Consider the following 23,207-nt stretch of genomic DNA (forward strand, 5'->3'; position numbering starts at 1 on the left):
TAATGTGAGTTGAATATCTCGTATCTAAGCACCCGTGGCTTAGGCACGTGTATCAAGATGGCAGCTTCAAAGTGCCATAGAACTCGACATAAGTGATTAAGATTGGGTTGGAAATGACGATAGTTTGTGTGACAGTCATGACTTTGTCAGCGACAATGAACAAAACACTCTTTTACTGGCAAGAACACCATGGAATGTTAGGCTTGCCGGCAATGTATCACCAGCTGTTTCTGGTTGTATTTCGGATGAAAATAAGTGGCAATGGGAGCACGTAAGTTATTCTCCACAGAATAATATTTGCAGTGTTACTGGCGAAATTGATGCTGTAATTCAGAGACAGCTAGGAGAAGCTCCTAGTGAGTTAGAAGTAGTGAATGTATTCCTGACTGAACAGTTTTGGGAGCAAGTAATCAGGGAAACCAATGCTTATGCAAATTTATTTTTGGAATCTGCTGTCGAGGATGCTGGACTGAGTAATTCTTATGAAGAGAGGCACTAGTTTCCTGTTACTGCTGATGAAATGAAGGCACATCTCGCCCTTTGTATTTTGACATCTCAGAATAGGAAGCCTTCATTACAAGATAATTGGTCCAAATGCAGGGTAAGAGACATCCCAATATTTGAGGAAACTATGCCATTCAAGAGAAAATCCATCAATAAATTCCTCCACTTCTCCACTGATTCTCCTGATACAGAGAGTGATAAACTCAGCAAAGTTAGACCTGTAATGGAATTACTTTTAGAAGTGTTTCGAAGAGTGGGTACATGTCCAGTGAAAATGTTTGCATAGATAAGAGTTTGATGAAGTTCAAAGGTAGATTATCTTGCATACAATACAATCCATCAGAGAGAGCTAGATTTGGGATCAAAATCCACAAGGTTTGTTCATCAGACAATGGTTACTGCTGGAGATTCAAGGTTTATACTGGGAAGGTGAGTGATGGTTATGTGTCTGGAACAAACTCCCAATTTCTTGCAGATGAGAAAGTAGTAATGGAAATGTGCAGAGAACTTCTAGGTAGCTGGAGAATTCTGTACATGGACAACTGGTACACTTCTCCCACACTTTTTAGACATCTGCTGGATAACAAGACTTATGCAGTTGGAACAGCAGGGCCAGACAGGAAGTTCATGCCTAAGGAACTTGGTGACACAAAACTGAGAAGGGGCGAGCTTACATTTTTGTCCAGTAATGGGGTTTTTGCAGTAAAATGGTCAGACAAGAAGGCAGTTCATATGCTTTCTACACTTCATGATAGGCCAGATTTTGTTGAGGTGAAAAGGCATGACGGCAGAAAGAAGCTAAAACCCAATCTTGTCACTGACTACAATTGAATGGCTGAAAAACATAGTGGGCCAAGTACAATTTTTTTTAAATGTAGAAAATTAAGGTTAAAGTTTAGCCACTGCTATAATTCACAGGCAAAGATTACAGAGACTAACATTTGCATACTATAGTTAATAGATCCACTAATCACTACAAAACAAAATACAAAAATTATCTGGCATTTCAATACAAATAAAAGGTAAATGAATGCCATCAGTTTTCACTGGAGTGGATTTGGCCCATTTTGGCTCTAAATGGAAAGTATGAATTATAACAATATGCCAGTGGACCAGCTCCACGTGGCACACTGTAATGTAGCTAGGTAGCTGTAATTTTGCTGTAGCTACACTAGAGTATTGCAAATACTTAAAAAACCTATTAATTTTTTTTTTTTTCTATTTGCTTTACGTCGCGCCGACACAGATAGGTCTTATGGCGACGATGGGATAGGAAAGGCCTAGGAATTGGAAGGAAGCAGCCGTGGCCTTAAGGTACAGCCCCAGCATTTGCCTGGTGTGAAAATGGGAAACTACGGAAAACCATCTTCAGGGCTGCCGACAGTGGGGCTCGAACCCACTATCTCCCGATTACTGGATACTGGCCGCACTTAAGCGACTGCAGCTATCGAGCTCGGTAAACTTAATAAAAAGTGGAATGATTGGAAACATGGCAATTAAATTATCATATTTAGCTTTATCCAGCTTAATGGGCACCCTTTAAGCAGGACTCAGTTCCCATGGTGAAAGTATTGAAGTTGTTACCTTTACATATGGCCTGCCGTTACGAAAAGTTGAAATATCAAGGATTTTCCATTCTATTTCGCTGACGGTGTACCTGAACTTAATCTTAAGAGGTTCATTAGACTGGGAATGAAACCACCTAATTTTGAGCCACTGAACCTTCTCCCCATCTACTGTTTCCTTACGAATCACAAACTTTTTTGAGAGCTCTTTAATGTTCACAAAATCTTTGTTCCAATTTCTTCACATTAAAGGGCTTATTTTGCCTACATTTCTTAACTAAGGTCAGATAATAATCTACCGTGAACAGTTATTTTGCCTTAAGTTTTGAAGTTTCAATAGTTCTAAAATCTCTGCCATTAAGCAAATATGAATGGTCAGGTTCTAGGAACTTATGATCCATAATTTTAAGTTGGGAATAATGAACTAATGTGGCCCACAAAGATGCAATATACTGATTCCTATTCTGACCACCACAAGTGTCTGAATAGGCTATTAAATGATTTGTTGTTGTGCTGATGTTCCCCACGTAATACAGAATACATGAACCTACTTCTGTCGGACCCCTTTGTTCTGTATGTTCACCCCACATGTACATGTACCCTTTATCATTCTCACAGTTATGTATTCCTATATTATACACCCAAAACATCCTCTTGTAAATTTCTTTTTTCCTATTTGCTTTACGTCACACCAACACAGATAGGTCTTATGGCGAGGCTCTCGTAAAAATGAACATTTCTTTTCTTCCAATTTGTATCACTGTTTGTTTATATTCTCCTCATGGCCGATGGTACTACCTCCAGCGGCTAGTTCAATTTGGTTGGTATTTTGTGACCCTGTAACACATAAATGTGAAGACGTGGAGAGCCCAGTTGAAGAGATAATACCCGAGTCAGAAATGAACCGCTTGATGGGATTAACTCAATTTCAGAGGTTGGTGGATTTGGCCCACTATGTTTTTCAGCCCTTCAATTGTGGAATAGGTAGGGTAGATTCTCACGATCAGCGACTGGCATCATTCCTGTTGATGAGGAAATATGTAAAAGGGTACAAGAAACTGTATTTTTATATGCTGGATATGGTCCTATTGAATGTTAGTGTTATTCATCACCTCAGCGCTGGTACGAAGCGAGAAGGGTTTACAAACTTCAGAGTCAATGTAGCTGAGCAGCTGTTGGCATATGTTGTGTTGGCCTCTTTCACAACTACAGGATGTCCAAGCCCAGGGGAAACACAACTAAGACTTCGGGGGAAGCAGTGTCCGGTTCCATGACTAAATGGTTAGCGTGCTGTGCCTTTGGTCACAGGGGTCCCGGGTTCGATTCCCGGCAGGGTTGGAAAAATAACCACCATTGATTAATTTCGCTGGCATAGGGGCTGGGTGTATGTGTCGTCTTCATCATCATTTCATCCCCATCAAGATGCGCAGGTTGCCTACGGGTGTCAAATCAAAATACCTGCACCTGGCGAGCCGAACTTGCCCTCGGACACTCCGGCACTGAAAGCCATATGCCATTTCATTTTTTTTCTTCCAAAATACCACCAACATCAATAAAAAAAAATTCCATCAAGGAAATGCAAAGTCTGCACTGCCCGTGGGTTGCGGAAGGAATCAACCTTTGAATGCCATAAATGTAAGGTGGAGAACTGTTTTATGGTATTTCACACAGCTAAGGACTTCTCAAAGTAAACCTGAGAACAGGGTACCCATTTCCTGTTATTTTGTTGTAAATATAAGTGTTTCAAGTCTCTGTACATAGCTGCTGGAATTGCACTTTAAAAATGGTATTCTAGGTCACATATTTATTCCAACAAATGGTAGTTGAATGGATTCATCATTGTGAATAGATTATTGTTCATGTTGAGAAATCACCTGGTAATTTTATACTGCTGGTGTATGTCATAATATGTAATTATATGGGGAAAAAATATATAAAAATGAATTAAATATTTAGTATAGCTTCATTTAATAAAAGATTGCTTAGGATCAGACAGATGCAACTGAATTTTTAGTTTTCTGTAGATATAGTTCTGAACAGGAAATGCACATTTATCTCTGAATCAAACATATACCTATCACCTACCTACCAGATGTAAAAGATATTCCACCTATGTTATTGTTAAAACAGGAGATTCACACAGCCATAATCGCTGTTATATCTCCGATTCTATAGCCCCTGTCATGTAAGTACATATACTAATTGAACAACCTTACTCTTTCTCCCCGTTAATACCAAAGGTAAGTGATTTACAGTTATTTTCTAACCATTCGGTTCAATTCAGTATCGCTAACCATATAGTTTATGGACCCTACTTGCTGATATGTCTTACTGTTAATCCTGCATGTTGGAACGTTGCAGTCGTGATTTTTGTACGACTTTGTATTATGAGATTATACGTACTGCCACTGCGGGTAAAAGTAGAGCATGTTTTCTTTTTCTGTAGAATTGTAAATCTGTTTTGGGTAATACCAGGTAAATAGTATTGTGGCATGCTCAAATAATGCATTTAATAACGTAGTTGGTGTTAAATGTACTAATAAAATGCTGGGTTTGTCAGTCTTATTTTATCCAACTCTTATGTATAGAATTCAGTTATGACATAAAAGCAAGAAAACTCAGCAAGAACTCCTCCAGAAAAGAAACCAGCCTTACCTCCTCTATAAAGACCAATTCAATTGACATGGAAGGAAATTTTGTTATCAACCTAACCTTGTATTGTCATGAATTTGTTATGGTTCACAGACTTAGCCTTTGTGTATCCTTATTGACTTACTGATGGCATATGTACATGGTAATATCAGAGCCCCCCCCCCCGAGAAAAATTTTGAGTGAAGTCTAAAGCATGCTCCTTGCTTCTCGATAATGACACCCCTTTTGCCCTTCCCTCTAGCAAACTATTCGAAAGTATATCATATTACACACAACCTGTCAGTTCTGTGATAAAACATTCCTTGCAACTTGTTTCTCATGCAGCAGCTGCTTTTCAGTATAGTTTTTCTTGAAACATCCTTCACACTGTGATGACATTTTCATCTTCTGAACCATAAGCAATTCCAGTGCAGTTGTAGGCCTCAGTTCTTTCTCGATCTTTCTGTCAACTGTCAGGTACACTTAACACAGCAAATACAACATTACTGAAGGATTTATAGTGGAGAAGAGCAGCACCTGAGCTCCTTCATTCACAATTATGGGTAGCAAAAGTCACGATCGAATAAGTATCGTTGCCAACTCACAAGCATTGAAACAAGGATAATGTAGGAGAAAGGCTCAAAAGGATTGAACATTTTTCCTTTTTTTTTTCCGTAGAAATTTTTTTTTTGTGATAATGTCAGCTCTTCTGTAATAATTTCCCCTTTGTAATTCCGTAATCGTGAGGTGAAATCCATAATAATTACGGACAATCTGTAATAGTTGACACCTCTGTAATATTTTATTTTCAAGTGCTACTTTAAAAGCGGACCTGGCTTACATAAAGTCCAATTTTTATTCTTTATCTGGAGCGATCGTAAAACAAAGTGGATGTTGTAAAGTACATTGAGCAGAAATTAAAGCATGCAAAAGGAACAGTGACATCTAGGGTGTGTAGAAAATTAGGAAATGTACTAGAAAAGAAAAGTGGACTTATGCACCTGTGTGGAATAAGCGACATTCTTTGTGGAAATTCTTTAACTGCACATTTCCAGGAATTTTCTCCAAGTGATTTAACTCTATTCAAATACGCTCCGATTACATCATGTGTTTATTTAAAGTTAAAAATTTCATTGTTCCATATTGAATATCAAGCTGGCAAGTTGCTTCAATGAATCTGCTCGTCTTCAACTCCTACACGAATATGGACCTTCGTATGTGTTCGATTGTGACGTGACTTTATGCCTGACAGTGTTTAAATAACTGGCTTTGAACAGTTCTCCGTTATTCGTAATCATTGTGGGACTTTGCCTAGCGCTGCGTGTGACTTGCTGCCGCTAAGAGAATTGCGCACTGTTTTTCTTTTGATTGACTTCTATTTTACTTCTAAGTTTTACAGTGTCTACCCCCGTTCATTTCCTTTTCATATTGCCTCTTCTACTGATCCTATGCATTGTTTTCCATTTCTTAATCGCCTGATGATGACCTGGACAAGGGTCGAAACCAGTACCATTTCTAATTATTATTAAATAAGAATGTAATTCACTACATCTCTTATTCTTTGGTATTGAATAGGTGGAATCTCCTTATCAATTATTTCAATTTTAATTGTTACATCATGTGTTGTCGAAATACCTTTTTTTTTCACTACAAGGCGATACTCAGCGACAACAGGAGGGGATTCTCATTCAACAACCGTAAGCTGCATCTGGTCATAAACTGCAACTATCCTGGTGATGGAGCCTAGATCAGGTATGAAAGCTTCATCCAAATAACACATTTTGTGTACAACGTAAAACTGATTTAATACTGAACAGTGAAAGTAACTGCAGTGTTTATGTCTTCCACAGGGAGTCTGTCCTTACCTATGAGTATGCAGCATAACATTGATTTCATGAACTATTCATCATTAATTGCAACCTGTAACAATCATAATAAATGTTTATCTGTATGGAACGTAGATGCTATTGTTAGATATTCTAAGCTATTTATGGCATCTGATTCTTTTCAGCATAGAATTTAACTGTCAGTGCAAAGAATGGACAATGTACTGTACTGTATGATTTTTCCGATTTTATTGAAGTTCACAACCTCACACTGATGTACTTGCAATGGATCCAAATTTTTAAAAAAATGATATTCATATAAACGTGATTTACATTACGCCTAGGCCATACTTATGTGACACGGTTGAAGTAGAGCTCAACACAGGAATTCGCATTATGAAATACAAAAGTGATGTTTACTTCTGTGACTTCAAAACATCACACAAATGTACTGCCAGGGCTTAAAAATCAAACAAAGGTGAAGGTGTGTCAACTGAAAAATGTACTGTTTTATTAATAAACACAACAGTGATAAGAGTAACTCTTGACAGTTAATTTGTATCTTACTACTTTATAATTACGTATGTTAAGCAAAAGAAGCATATATCATTTTTTCAAATATGATCTTTACACTACAAATTGCTACATATACAGCAGTTAAAGATGTGCAATAAGTATCAAAACTGTTTTTAAAAGGGCTGTTGTTTGTACAGAATATGGGGTTCTGTGAATGAACAACTCATCCAAGTTTTACCAATACGGAATTAGATTACACCAATTTACAATGCATTATGTGATGAGTTGCACATACATCAATCCACATGCAACTAGTTAAAAAAAGATGTCAACACATTTGGCACTAAATGAAATGTCAAACTCAGCATGGCATCAAGCCAGTATTTTAAGCACTTATTTTTGGCACTTTGAAAGACATGAACAGCAATTTTTAAAATGTTGATGGGACCAAGCTATTGGAGATTCTGAGGGTGATCAGGATCAGATACCAAGAATGAAGAATTATCTTCAAACTTTATAAAAATCAGTCTGCAGTGATAAGAATCAAAGACTTTGAAAACAAAGCAGCAATCCAGAAAGGACTGAGGCAAGGCTGGCTGCAGTTTGTTCCCCATCCTTTTCGATGTTTATATAGAACAGGTTGTAAAGGAAATCAAAGAGGAATTTGGGAAGAGAATCACAATCCAAGGAATGGAAATCAAAACCTAATATTTTATTTCAGACTGCAGAAGACCTGGTTATATTACTGAATATGTACAGAATCTAAGGGAAGGAGTAAAGATGAAAATAAGTCTAAAACAAAAGTAATGGAATACAATCGTACAAAGTCAAGTGATGCAGAAAATATTAGATTAGGAAATGAAGCCTTAAAGGAAGTAGATGAATATTGTTACTTGGGTAGTAAACTTACAATGACAACGAAGACCATTCTTAAGAAAAAAAAATTTGCTCACTTCATACATTGATATAGAAATTAGAATGATGTTTTTAAAGACTTTCGTCTGGAGCATGCTTTTGTATGGAAGTGAAACATGGAAACTAGCTCAGAAAGAAAATAGGATTTTTGAAATGTGGTGTTGACAGTGAGATGGATAGATCGAATCACAAATGAAGAGATACTGAATTGAACTGGTGAAAGGAGATCTATTTGGGTAAATTTGACCAGAAGAAGAGATAGAATGACAACACATCTTAAGACATCCAGAACTTGTTCAGTTGGTTTTTGAGGAAAAAGTAGGCAGTTAGAATAAGGTGTGAATATGACAAGCAGATTAGAGCAGATGTAGAAATGAGAAGATTAGCTCATGGAGTGCTGCATCAAACTAGTCTATGGACTAATGACAAACAACCACCACTTCTTGCAGTTATCCAGCGATTATTCACTTTTAATTCTGAACACTCACCAAAAATGAAGCATTAGCAGCAGTCACTGTTCCGTGTGGTTTGACAAAAGCTGGCTTCAACTTGGCCAGCTGTTCGGGAGTAGATACACGGATTCCATTATCGTTGTGAATCACACCATCAACACCAGGGACTGTACATAAAGAAACAAGAGACAGAAAATGTTTATTTGTTCAATAGGATTAGTCTAAAGACATCATTATGGATACAACCTCACAACGAACCATAGACATCTTTTGAGTTCTGAATTCAACAGAATCTCACTCTTCAACATATGCGCGTCCCTTCTCGATATTGATAAGTACTGATAGATCTAAAATGACATAAGCTCCTGAATTTGAACGGATAGGATTAATTCTTAATTCCTTGGGTGCAATCACTCAAGAGTTTTACACATATAATTTACTGACTGTAAGAAGTTAACAATGTCCAATGTCTTGGAAGTGTTGTATACTTCCTGTCATGTAAGCTTATATACTATGGGTACACCTTGCTCTTTCTCCCCTGTTAATAGTGAAGGTAGTGATTTATAGTTATTTTCTAAATGTTGGGTTCGATTCAGTGTCGCTAACCATACAGTTTAAGGACCCTACTTGCTGATACGACGTCTTACAGTTACTATTAATCTTGCACGTTGGTACTATATAGTCATGGTTTTTTTCATGACTTGCAAGATTTATGTATTGCCACAGCTGCATTGTTAAAATTACTAATGTTACTTAGCTGGCAACCAGGAATGAGTTAGCTGGAAAATTTATAATGTCCAATAACGGACCATTTATATTGGTATTATAAATTTACTCATTTGGGACAAATATTTCAGGTTCCCTATGGGAATCAACATCTATATATGTGTAGTCTAATCGCGGAGTTGAGTCGAAAGGTATGAAAGAATGCAAAATTGAAGATATGTTAGAAGTTAAGAGTGGAGATAGTGAGCTTCTAGTTATAGTTCAGAATTGTATTCTGATAAATGTAGTAGTGATAATGATTCTGAGAATTATGAGTGTGAACAAATATTGTGTGAAGATCGAGGGACAGGGCTACAAAGAAATGTTACTAGTGATAACTGGAGTCACAATATTTATTTTGATGAACTGAAAATATGGGAAAACAATGCTGGTCCAAATCACTATTTACCTTCCGGGAGTTCAGAAAAAGTCTTTTGAATTATTTGTGGGATTGGAATTTTATGAGCTAGTAGCAGAGCAAACTAATATTCATGCCGAATATTTACAAAGAAAAACTGGCACTGTTGATACTACCTGGCAAGACACTAACACTGATGAAAGTAGGCCATATGTAGGAATTCTAATTTATATGGGACTGGTTGTTTTACCTGAAACAGACGATTACTTCCTAGGAGACTTTTGCGTGCGCACGTTAGTAAGGCAGGCAATGATACTGAAACAATTTAGGAAACTTGGGCATACTGTATTTACATCTAAGTAGCCAAGTAAACAGGCCAACACCACAATACGAACATTACGATATTCTGTACAAAACAAGACCATCTCTGCAACTTTTCGAAAAATTCAGAATTTTGTACGCACCTGACTGGGAACTCACAGTAGATGAAGCTATGATAGGTTTCAAGGGAAGATTTGTCTTGAAACAGTACCTCCCAGGGAAACCCACCAAATGTGGTATCAAAGCATGGCATATTGCTGACAGTGGAAATGGCTACAAAGGGAAGAAAGAAACACGGGACTAGAATTTATTAGTAGGAGAGCAGGTGGTTTTACACCTGACAAGAGTCATACTGGGGAAAGTGGCATCACGTTTATTTTATAACTTTTTCAGTTCTACAAAAGTGATGAAATGATTGCTAACCCATAACACCTATGGTTGCGCAACAAAGAGGATAAACAGAAAGGGTTGGTCTGATCAGTTTAGGAAACCTGCATAGTTGAAACTCAAGCGGGGAGAATGTGGGGAAAATGCAAAATGAGGGTGTAACAGCAACAGTCTAGAAAGATAAACGTCCTGTTCTTATGCTGTCAACAAATTCAGATTCTGTGAATGATGGTACAGTGAAACGAAAAATTAGTAAAGGCAATGAAGAAATAGAAATTCATACCTGCCAACTTTACAAAACCAAAAAATAGATTTTGATACGGACATCAGGAAAAATCAGCAGATACAATTGGTCAAAACTGCTTATTCTACGTGTCTTGCACAATACATACATTATCCCAGCAAGCTCAATGCATCATGTTGCCAAGTCCACATTTAAATTAACACATATTTCCAGTGGAACTGAGTGGAACCTAAATCCACAAATATTTTACTCTCATATGTATTCATATTCGGTGATACCTAAATATACAATACCGGAAAACTTACAAAAACATGTATGGTATGGTAGGACTACCTTCCTTCCATCTTATTGATTTACAGAAACTTCTCCATCAGCAGAAAATTGCTGTTGATTAAAAGAAGCAGCAGTGGCATAGTTTGCCTGTTTGAGAAACCCTCTGTCAAAAGTTTGTTGAAAGCAGTTGCCCTGTAACCTTGATTTTACTGTCAACAACCTCTCCAAGTTTTCATCACGAATAGATGACTTGAACTGTGTTCATGTTTTAGTCACCTGACTAAATATCCTCCCACATTCAACGTTGCAGTGAGGGATTGTTAAAATACCAAGAACAACACAAACTAATCTATCAGTGAAGTATGTTCGAACTGATGAGAAAAATTCCTCCTCATCATGCTTCAGATACTCTACGAATTGGGAATTGCAACTACCAATGACCAAGTCAAAATCATTCTTCTAGTTTCTCCTGCTGTGGTAATCAACTTCCAAACGAGAGGAGAATTTAACCACTGAAGGTTGTACAAATTTCGATATCAAATTCCTTAATATGTCCGGCAGCAGATCCTGCAGTAAATGGATGTGACACACACTTGACAGCAAAATTACTTTTGGTTTATCAAATGTAGGAATAACATTTGATAAAAACAGACATAAAGACTTATTTATATTTGATGACTGGAACATAAAAATCCTTCAGGAGATAGACTGCACTTAATGAAGGAATCCTGTTAGTTGTTTTGGGTGATTCATTGGTTCTTTTCCTTGAAAGTGGTTTGTTTAATCTTTGGAAAGTTTCGAGACTTCCAAGCTGATTTGTCTTACCAGGCTTCACTTCAGATAGAGTGGACTGGACAAAGGCTGCCACTGTTCCAACAACCTGGATAAACATTTGCCCTCAGAAAGCCAATGGGCGCACACATGCTTTAAAATTTTCCTTGTCTCAACATTGTATAATTTGCTTTACCTCGCACCGACACAAATAGTGGTCTTAGGCCAGCCGCAAAATGAGACGCAGGTCCATGAGGTGACGCAGGGTGACTCGCGTTGAATTCTTCACGGCAGATCCGAGTCGCGGCGACAATCTTCGGAAGTAGGATTGCAGTTTCAGCACACAGTCTTATGACCTATCTGTGTCGGTGTGACGTAAAGTAACTTGTAAAAAAAAAAACTTAATTACTTCCTTCTCTCATACCCACTCGTCATAATTCGTCACATTATCTGTTACTTATTTACCTCACTAAAACTCACTTTTTGTGTATGGAAATAAGTTGTTTTCAATTTGTATATCTCAGTTTAGCCATTACAAATAATTTGTATTTGTCACACGAGTTTATTTTCGGAATTTCTCACTTCAAAACAATTATTTTTGTATTCATCAATAGATAAAACATTTATCTGCAATAAATTGGTATTTTGTTGCTTTACATTGTACATTATTTCTTCCTCAAAACACAATATATAGTTTATGGTGATTTAGACAAAAAATACATTTAATATGATTTTCAAAAAGAATTCCTGAGTCAGTAAAATGGATTAGCAACATTGAGAACAACCAAAGTCACCGTGAGTCTTGCAGGAAACTGCGGAAGAGACTGCGGTTCGCAGGGTCACCATGGGCAGCATCAGCGTCACGTCACCCTGCGCCGTAACATGTGCGGGTCCAGTCAGTTCTGTGGTCCGCAGAAACTCACTGCGAGTCACCCTGCGTCACCGCATGGACCTGCGTCTCATTTTTCAGCCAGCCTTATGGCAATGATGGGATAGGAAATGGCTCGGAGTGGGAATAAGTAGCCATAGCCTTAATTAAGGTACAGCCGCAACATTTGTCTGGAAAACCATCTTCACGGCTGCCGCCAGTGGGGTTCGAAACACTATCTCCCGAATGCAAGCTAACAGCAGAGCGCCTCTAACCGCATGGCACCAACTCACTTGGTCCGATTCTTTAGCTTTGTACATATGACGGCTTCCTCATAGTCACACATTAAATTCATTAACACTTCTAATAATTAAGAACACTGCCACTACAACTTCCAACAATACAGGAGTACTATGGTATATTTTACAACACTTATTGTCTCAAAATCAGACAGTTGTTTCAAGGCTAAAAATTACACCTCCCTATTCCCTAACAGGAAGTATGTGAGTGAGATGATTAGTCTCTGATAAGCCTTCCGAAAATAGTATGAACTCATGCTCCACACATGTGAATCAGATGCCATTACTTAGCAAATGCATAGATTAATATATTGCATCATGCACCTGTGCGATTATGCGAAGCACAATGCTATTTTTATATATATATATATATATATTGATATAAAACAATGTCTTGACTGATTCATCACCGCAGAGCAAAAACTACTGAACATAAAGAAATGAAATTTTGAGGATAGGCCTACATTTATATTGTAGTGTAGCTGCTCACTAAGGAAGGATTTTTGGATATTACATCACTAAGGGGGTGAAAGAGTGAATACAAAAGGTGGCAATTGGCAAAACTGAAGGAATTGTATCACAAGTAGATCTTCAATACGGACAAAGAAAATGAAGTTTATAACCTGCAATTGACTGACGCGAACGAACATGAACATAGCACGCGAGAATAAGAGAGTGACAATCTATATCTGCGTCGCGATATACAGGTTTCAATAAACATCGCACATTCGCGTGCATTTCTCATATTAATAAACCTCAATATTTCATTTGAATGCGGCCAATGAGCGAAGGACTTCCGGTCATTGGCATACAAAGCTGAAATGGCGGGCTTTGAAAACAGATGTTTGAAGTTCACAAAAAAGCTAAAATCGGGAGAAATAATAGAATAATTGGGAGGTAGGGAAAACTGTCGAAAATCAGGAGTGGTGGTGGTGGTGATTATTGTTTTAAGAGGAAGTACAACTAGGCAACCATCCTCTATATAACCCTAATCAGAGAAAAAAATAGAAGGGGTCCGACACTTCGAAAAATGAAGGTATCGGCCAAAGAAAGACAAGGGCCACGAAGGGCGTGAAAATGAAAGACTCCCTAGCCCTCGCAAACCTAATAGCGTCGGGGTCGGAAAAGAACAAGAGGTGACCAAGAGAGGTCGGATAGGATAGGTGAAAGTGAGGAGCCTGGCACAAGTAAGTGGAAGCAATGCCAGGACTCAGCTGAGGCCCCCGTGGTCGCCAACCCACGCTCCAAAGTTCAGAGCTCGAAAATCAGGAGTCCCGGGTGGGGTGGACATCAGTGATCAGAAAAAAGAATACTACGGGGTTGGGCGATTGTCTAAAAAATGATGGAAATTCATTTTTCATTTTGTGATCAATATGTGCGTTGTGAACAGTTTCATTTTTTATAATATGAGTAACCGATCAGCTTTCACAGGTCATGGAAACAGACAGCTGATCTTCTGGCGCAACTTGGTGCAACAGCTGGATGGGAAATTTACGTCCCGCAAACATATGGGAAGGAAAAGAAGTTTACCCATCGGTTGCCCATCCCCTAAATTATTTCTGTTTTGCTTTACGTCGCACCGACACAGATAGGTCTTATGGCGACGATGGGACAGGAAAGGGCTAGGAGTGGAAGGAAGCTGCCGTGGCCTTAATTAAGGTACAGCCCCATCATTTGGCTGGTGTGAAAGTGGGAAACCACGGAAAACCATTTTCAGGGCTGCCGACAGTGGGGTTCGGACCTACTATCTCCCGAATACTGGATCCTGGCCGCACTTAAGCGACTGCAACTATTGAGCTCGGTCTAAATTATTTCATTCTTTTGTGAAGATACCTGGTCATGCCAAATGTGTGCTTTGTGTTTAGAAACGAAAAATAGGGCAGCTTTGGAAGAGACAAGCAAATGACATTCAAATGTAAGCAGTGCAATCTTCCACTGTGTAGGACGGGGTGCTTTTTGGAATACCATCAGGAGCGAAATGTGGATATTCAAAATTAGGGTGAGTACACATTTATATGCATTAATCATTTAGGAACAAAATGCAAAAGAGATTACATTTATATCTTTATTCGTTTGACTTCTAGTTATTTTCTTTTAACGAGTGGTATTTAGACTGCTGTGCCTATTTGGATTTAAAGGACACTGTCAGAAAACACGGTAATTACAGCAGGGCAACAGCCTTTAAATGGGGAACAGCAAAGGGATAAGCAAATAGGTTATAACCTATTCAATTTAAGTACAGTATAAAGCACTTGCACAGGGGAGCCAACAAGACTGTCCAAATTGGAAACATGACACCAACAAAACATACTTTAAAAACCCAGACATATATAACAAATATCAAGAATAATAAATAACCTGAAAAGTTCGCAAATGTTTAATGGTCCTGGTTTTTTGTCACATTTGGCTTATTTTGTTACTTTTTATAAACATTAGTTACGAACTGCTCCATAATAGGCCATAGTCTTAATTGCAGCATCGTCAGCATCACTTGCACTTATCACAGAATCCAACATGGCTAGAGCGGCAAGTACATAATTTTTTGACAGAATAGTTGCCACCTGCACCATATTTTCATCGCGTTCAGCATCAGCTGTAGCTGCATCACCCTCTGGCATCATGTGCAGGGTCTATGGTGATGTATTCGGAGAAAGTTATACCGACATCGAACTTTTGCCGTAACTCCTCCCATTCATCTTCACTGTCTTCTACTTCATTTAACGAACCAAAACCACACTTGACGAAGCAGTTCTTGATTGTTGATGAAGGAATAGCGTCCCAGGCAACTGTCACACTCTGCATTGCATCAATCACGTTCCACTGGCGTATTTCTCCCGCCGGAACATTTCTAGCAGCTTCACAGAGAAAGTAACACACCAGTTGCTTTCTGTAGGCACGGTTCACGGATGAAATTATACCTTGATCTAGGGGCTGCAAGTAGCTCGTAGTGTTGGCTGACAGAAAAAGAAGACGTGCATTTTAAAATTAAATTATGTTTGTGTGCAGCATACTGATCCTGATCCAACAGCAGAAGTATTTTTCTGTCCTGGCATGCCATTATGCGCTCAAGGTATACCAGCCAATCCTCAAAAATTTTGCCTGTCATCTAGGAATTTTTAGAAGACTTGTATTTGCATGGAAAGTGCCTGATGCCCTTAAAACATTGTGGCTTCTCAAACTTGCCTATAATGAGGGGAGGAAGTCTCTTGTTCCGTCCGCATTGCAACACAGGACTGTGTCCCTATCCTTGTAAGATTTCCCACCATGGCACTACTCTCCTTTAAAACAATAAGTCTGTTTGGGCTCGGCATTAAAAAACAATACAGTCTCATTGGCATTGAAGATATTGTTCGGTGCATACGAACTGATTATGTGAGCCACGCTTTCTCGCCAAACGTCTGCATTGCTAGTGTTCACCGATTCTGCTTCTCCGCATACTGCCTGCCACATGATATTGTGCCGTTCCTTAAAACGCTGAAGTCATCTGTTCGAACACAAACTCAAGCCCTATCTTTAGCGCCAGTTCATTTGCCTTCCCCTTAATAATATTGCCATCAACAGGGGTATTGTTCGCCCGAACATACCAAAACCACTCGATCAACTGTACTTCCAAATCAGCGTGTTCAGCTCCTCGAATGTGCATTCGCTTTGCTGTATTTACACCTTGCATTTCTTAAGCTGCTATGCTCTCACGGTTTTTTAAAAACGTTGAAAGCGTGGACAAAGGAATTCCAAAGTCTTTAGCTATTTCAGTTTTAGTTTTTTTGTCCTTTGTCGACCTCCCTTATAATTTTCATTTTCCAGCTCAGTGTCTTGGAAGAATACCGACGCTTAGCCATCTCGCAACACAAAAAAGGAACACTAAACTAAAATACCATAACATTAATTAAAACACAGAATAAAATATAATAACTTTGAAGTTTATAACCGCACACTGAAACCTGAAGTAAAATGAGTAACTACCAGAATACAAAAGAACCAGTGTTCCCAACATATATTTTTAAGATCCGCTAAATACTACTAAAAATCCGCTAAAATTCTTCCAAGAAATCCGGTCTCAAATAATGAGCAATAATAATGAGTTATAATAATAATAATAATAATAATAATAAGTTTATGGGTATGTTGTCAAAACCATTCAAGATCGAAACAGGTGTCTGACAAGGGGACGGGATGTCACCACTTCTGTTTAATGTTATACTTGAAAAAGTGGTCAGAGAGTGGAGGAAGAGACTGATGGAATTAGGGGTGAAAAATGGAATATCACTGGAAAGATCTGGAGTCAAAATTGACTGTCTAGCATTCGCAGATGATATGGCAATACTGGCAGAAGACACTGAAACAGCCAAGGTACAAATTGAAACACTTCAAGAGACTGCTGTAAAGACGGGACTTCAGATATCCTTCGAAAAGACGGAACTAATGATTCAGGACAAAAAGGATCCGACACAAAATATTGTCACCAAATATGGAACAATTAAAAGAGTACAGAAGTTTAAATATCTAGGGGAATGGATAACCCCAACAGGACTACCAGGAATAGCATTACAGGAAAGGGCAAGAAAGATGGAAGCAGCATACCAGTTATGTCGAAATGTCTACAATAAAAAATCAGTTTCATTCACTGCAAAAATCAGACATTACAACACTGTCATCAAACCAGAGAGTCTATATGCGATCGAATGTATTCCACTGAACAGGAAGGGCTTACTAGAAAACATTGAAAAGACAGAAAGGAAGATCTTGAGGAAGATACTAGGGCCCAGGAAAGTGGGTCAAGAATTTAGACTGCGACCAAATGAGGAACTATACAAAAGGACCGAAAAAATCACAACATCCTTCAAGAAGAGAAGACTCTGCTTCTACGGACACATTAAAAGAATGCCACCAGAGAGAACAGCCAAGCGAATTCTGGAATACATGGAGAACAGGAAGACACAAACTAGCTGGCTTAAAGGGGTCAAGGAGGATATGGAGGAAAATAATATATCACAGCAGGCAGTGTACAACAGACAGGAATACAGAAAAATCATCAACAAAATTAAGGGATTCAAAGATCAAAGTAGAAAAAAACGGACCGGCAACAACTGGTCACGAGAACGTAAAGAAGCCCACTCCGAAAGGATGAAGAAGTACTGGGCCGATCGAAAGAGGAAGAACCGTAAATGAATGATACTTAACGTGGTCCATAGTAGACCTATTCGAAAACAAGAAGAATAAAAGCAGATGTCTGCACTCACCTGATCTGTGAATTTCACCAGGATTAACCCCCTGCCCACGAGCTAAAACTTGCGTTTTAGATCCGGTTGAAAACTAGATGAATCCCCTACTTCAGGGGCCACACAAAGAACAGGTCAGTTCATTAAACTGTGTTCCTTCATAGCATAAATATAAATGCTACTCTCTCACAGCTTCAGTTTCATTATCTGTCGTCATTCATCAACTAAGAGTAAGTGCCCTTTCATACGCGTTAAGCCGCGTATACACTTGAGCATTCGCCCCGAATGAGCATGAGTTTGCCCAATTTTGCTCAGATGAGTACAGGGCAAACCGAATGGATTTGCATGCCTCAGCCCAATCTGAATGTTGTTGGTACCTCAAAGTGAGCACATGCTCTGTTTGTGTTCAGTGTGGACAGTTCATGACGAGTGGGGTAGCCCGAACAGTATGAGCTGACCGTTTCCACTATGCATATATGATCTCGTGCAAGTGAAGTGAAGGAAGAGTGTGAAAGATAATTTCCAGTTGAAATGGAATTGTCCCAGGATAATTCTCCTATCCTCCCGGAGTACTACCACAAGTATCCCAAGGACGAGTTCTATTACAATACCTTAAAAAAGGACAATGCTTGGAGTGAAATTGCTGCCCTCACGCAATTTCCAAAAGGTGAGTGCCACAAGAAAATTGAAAGCCTCAAGGGTTCCTACCAGAGGGAATAGGCAGGAATGAAAAGAAGCATCATGACTTGAACAGTTTTAAGTCTTGCAGTGTTTCTTTGTTCTTGCAGCTGTGTTAAACAGAATAAATAAATAAAACTAAACTACCCGAACTTTTGAGATCAATGACATAATCCCTTAACGAGGCTACAATGGCTTGGCAAACTTCAAGTATGATTCTGCCAATGGCTCCTTTCGAAATTTTGAAGAGGTACTCCAGACTCGCGTAAGAGTCTCCTGTAGCCAGAAATCGCAGTGTCACAGCTAGGCGTTCCTCAGCAGATATGGCTTTCCTAAATGTTGTGTCTTCTCTCTCAATTGTAGCCCTGATAATATCCAAAGTCCTCGGATGGCATTCTTGTAAAATTTTTAACATTGTCATCTGTTTCATGTCCGATCGTTTTTAACAATTGAGCATTGCATCTCTCTTCATACAGTTTTCTTTGCCACCACCGCTTTCTCCTTTTTGTTTCCAAGTAATGCAATAAATACATATAACACTCACTGGCAACGATCAATTTTCGATTCACCATTGTAGCCTGAGGTCAGGCAAAACACTACACTACACCTAAACAGAGTGTTCTCGGTCTGCACGAGGTGGAAACTTGCTCAACAGATTGGCATGCGGGTCGTGCTTGTGCGCTCCCGAATCTGCAACGCATGCTCATTCGGGGCGAATGCTCAAGTGTATACACGGCTTTATAAATTTATGACACCATGAGCTCATAACATCAAATCCAAATAGGCCTAACATGTTTTCCTCACGTGACTGCTAGCTCCTGACAAGAAATATGGAATAGCTCAGAGAAAGACTGGAATACAAATTTTTACAAAACATAAAATGGACAAAACACTAAATTCTGCTATAATAAATCTAGAGTTCCGCCAAAAAATCCACTATCCACTAAATTGGCAACACTGAAAAGAACTATGATTTCACTAGAACTTGACAACTCTGAAGCACGCTGTAGGCACACAAGGTCAAATTTCGGAAAGATACCCCTGCATGTTCCGGAAGACATTCTATCGAGATGCAGAGAATTTTTCATTCAAATTACGCCGTAAAATATTATTTTTCACAAAATGGACGACAATTTCGAATTAAAAGTCTTAATTTTAATACTGGGACCGACGTTCTTTAAATTACCAACTATCCATATTTCGAATTAAACAATTTAAGTAACATGCAAAACAGTACCTCGTGTTTCCGGAAACAAGAGATTCTTCGAATTAGGCGGCATTTTGAATTGACCGATTTTTAATTATCGAGGTTCTACTGTAGTTTTACATAGTTTAGTTTATGAAAGATCATTTTTAATGGTTTGTAATTCATTATTTATCAATCTAATTCTGTTACCGGTCAAGTAAGGCAGGGACAGCTGTCCCTAAGTTTGCCAGGATAAACAAATTATCCATATCTGTCGCTCTGAGAGTTCTTAGTATAGATAAGAAAGTATACATAAGAAATGTGTTTTTCCACCAATCAATACACAATTTATTTTAAATAGATTAAACTGGTACCGGTTTCGGCTCTTAACGGCCATCATCAGCTAGTACATGATTTGTTTCCAGCCATTAGACAATTCACAAGTTGTTATTGTATTAGACATCCGGATGTCTAATGGGGGATGGAAATGTATACAGTAGCATGAAATTAAAATATCTATAGTCAAGGTATAAAGTTACAATAAGTTAGAACATGAGTATGTAGAACATATTAAAACATATGGGCCACAATATAAAACACTTAAAAAAGTTTTAACACATTAAAATTTGGTATGTATAGGTAGACACTTGTTAAATTTTTTTTTCTTCATGTTACATAGATTCCATTCTTCTATCTTCTGTGTGGTTCCTTTGCTTCTATGTTATGTTGATTTTAGCTGTGTGAGGTAATCTTCGAGAATGTTCTGAAGCTGGTATGCGTCATATTGATATGGACCTTTGTCATGAAGAAATTTTATTCTGTTATATATTCCAACTTGTGATGTACTCTGGTAAGTTTTAATATAGTAAACTGCAGGTCTTGAGTTTGAATTTAGAAGCAGTTGGTGGCAACACCTCTCTCGTCTACATTTGTGGTTGTAGTCTGTAAAGATAAGCTAATATAAGTATACCGGTGGTGTGTGTATGAAGGAATGCCTGGTGTGTGTATAGAAAGAGTACTTACTATAGTTGTTGTGGAGGTCTTGTGCCAATGTGTTTGAAGGCTTGTTGTGTTCTACTGCGAGTGCGTCTGGGGCTCATATTAGCTGTGGAGGGGGATGTAGGTGGAGGGGAAGGAGTGGCCGTTGGGGAAGTGGGGGCGGGGTCGGGCTTGTGATTCGTTGGTTTGTTGGAGCATGTGTTTACTATTTTGAGGTAATCATTCTTTAATGCCGGAATGGCTTTATCAAAAATGATGCTGGTTTTCTCTGTAATATCATTAATGTTATGATTGGGGTTAGCGTATTGGTCCAAAGAAATGTAGAAATCTTCGGTTATGTTGAGCAGGGGGCCCTTGGATATAATAATTCCTGTTATAGGAGTTGGCTTAATTAGTTTCTTTCCCGGAGTGCTGTGAAACAAGTCACTACTATCAGCCCCGTTTCCGCTACTGCTATGTTCCCCAATCCCTTTGTCCTTCTGTTCCTGGAGGCCAAACCCTCTCTGAATAACAGAACGCTTTGAAAGCCCTAATGTTTGACATATGCGTTCCACAACATGATCTGCAGGAACAGAGAGACGGCTATACAAGCTTACGAATTTCCTCCCCCACTCGTAAAACTCACGAATTCTCCGCACTAATTCTACTGCCTGACTATTAAGGGACACTCCACTTCGCACTTTAAGACCATGTTGTCATTTCCAAGACATTGCACTGCATTCGTTAAAATAAAATTTCACAATTATATCACAATGAAAACAAAACTTTCATAAACGCGCGAATCACACCCGACCACGTGCCAGCGGCGACAGACAAAACGGCAACACTTCAATACAGTAGTCAAGCTACTTATAGATGGCACCACTATACTACCCATATTGCCAAAAACAATCAACTGAAAATAGTTCGTATTTATTTTGTGGCTCGCTTAAACCTTATAATTTTTTAAAAATGTTCATATTTGTGTAAGCAAATACAAATTTATAAGCACTACGCGGAATTAAATATGAATTAACGTGAATAAAATGTGGAACTGTATCTGACATTAAAAGTAGTAGATTGGTGATTCTGACTGACGGGTGACGTTCTTCATTTGATTTTTGTAGTGGTGCCAACATGACTTACTACTGTCAAGTGCAACCTTGTGCCGGCCCACCTATAAATGAAGATCAATGACTGACTGAACTCCTTCCCCCACCTCACCCTTATCCAGGGAGCTTCTGGATTGGACTTGTAGGTCACTGATCTCCATCCACTTCTAGCACCTCACTGGAGAGACAACAGATGCACGTCGCTTCTGGAGTATTCTTTAGATCTTTGTTGCGACCTGCTTTGACACATGGGCCCAAAATTTCAACTACAGCCGTTATCAGCAACGGATAGAATAAGGATGGTGGCAATCATTGTTAAAAGCCACTCCTTTTTGCCAATCTCTTATCTTGGCAATCTCTCCTCTCTGTTCAACTGGAATACCATATTACGTAAGTAATTTTACCACCATCAATTTTGAAATGGAAATTTAGTGGGGAAAATAAAAGTTCAGATAATTTCCCTCCCCCCCCACCCCAAAATTATTTAGAAGTTTTCTGTCATCTGTCTGTGCATTTTTCTAATTTTTTTTTTTTGCAAAATGCTGTTTCAAGAGCTGGGGCCTGTTCCACGAACGAACTTTGCAACTTTTCAACTTTGCACTTTGCAAGAATTGAAAAGTGCAAAGTCTTTCTGTTCCACCATGATCTAGGTTGTAGTGATGGGTCGAACTAGCTCTTTTGTGGGAGCTAGCTCATTCGCTCCCGCTCCTAACTGAGAGTCGTTCAAAAGAGTCAACTCTTGAGAGCGGGTAGGTTGGAGCGAGCCGAGGAAGTCGGCGCTCTCCGCCTTCAGGTTCGTTCGTTCATTCATTCTTCCGGTTTAGGGCAGACGGCTCTTTATGACTTCCGGCCGCTCTGTATGACTTCCGGAAACGAACGAGATAGCACAAATAGTTTACACTTTCCATATCAGATGGCAATACAATGTCCAGTTTAGAACGCTACTCTTGAAATAAAATGACAACTAATATATGCACTACTGGCAACACTGGCAATTAATCTAACGATAAAGCTTTATATACAGTAACAAAGAAATGTATCACAAATATACAGTATGAATGGATGACATCTAATATTACTTAAGTTAAATTCTTCTAAAAATGATGTCTTTCAAGACTGAATGCACTGTAACGAGACATATTTTCGACATACTGGCACTACTTACACGTTAATAAATAATTGTTTAAAAATGTAATGCGTTGTAAGTTGCTATAGTTTATACTAAGACTGAGTTATTTATTCATGATAACCCAAAAAGTGTTATTTTACATTCTGTAGATTGCTCATGCCTTCCGTTTATATTTGTAGGAATGAGATAGTTCACCTTTCGCACAACAGA

The 23,207-nt window shown here is 38.7% G+C and overlaps 1 protein-coding gene across 1 annotated transcript in view; it reads right to left on the bottom strand.

The window, feature by feature from the left end:
- The window catches only part of Mtpbeta (mitochondrial trifunctional protein beta subunit), a 100,801-nt gene that overhangs the window by 57,632 nt on the left and 19,962 nt on the right, over nucleotides 1–23,207 (bottom strand). Inside the window, exon 6 of the mRNA XM_068228035.1 lies at nucleotides 8,446–8,576. Coding sequence (XP_068084136.1) covers nucleotides 8,446–8,576 — 131 coding nt within the window. The remainder of the gene's footprint in view (nucleotides 1–8,445; nucleotides 8,577–23,207) is intronic.

The sequence above is a fragment of the Anabrus simplex genome, chromosome 6 (assembly GCF_040414725.1).
Source record: "Anabrus simplex isolate iqAnaSimp1 chromosome 6, ASM4041472v1, whole genome shotgun sequence".
In the NCBI taxonomy this organism is placed as follows: Eukaryota; Metazoa; Arthropoda; class Insecta; order Orthoptera; family Tettigoniidae; genus Anabrus; species Anabrus simplex.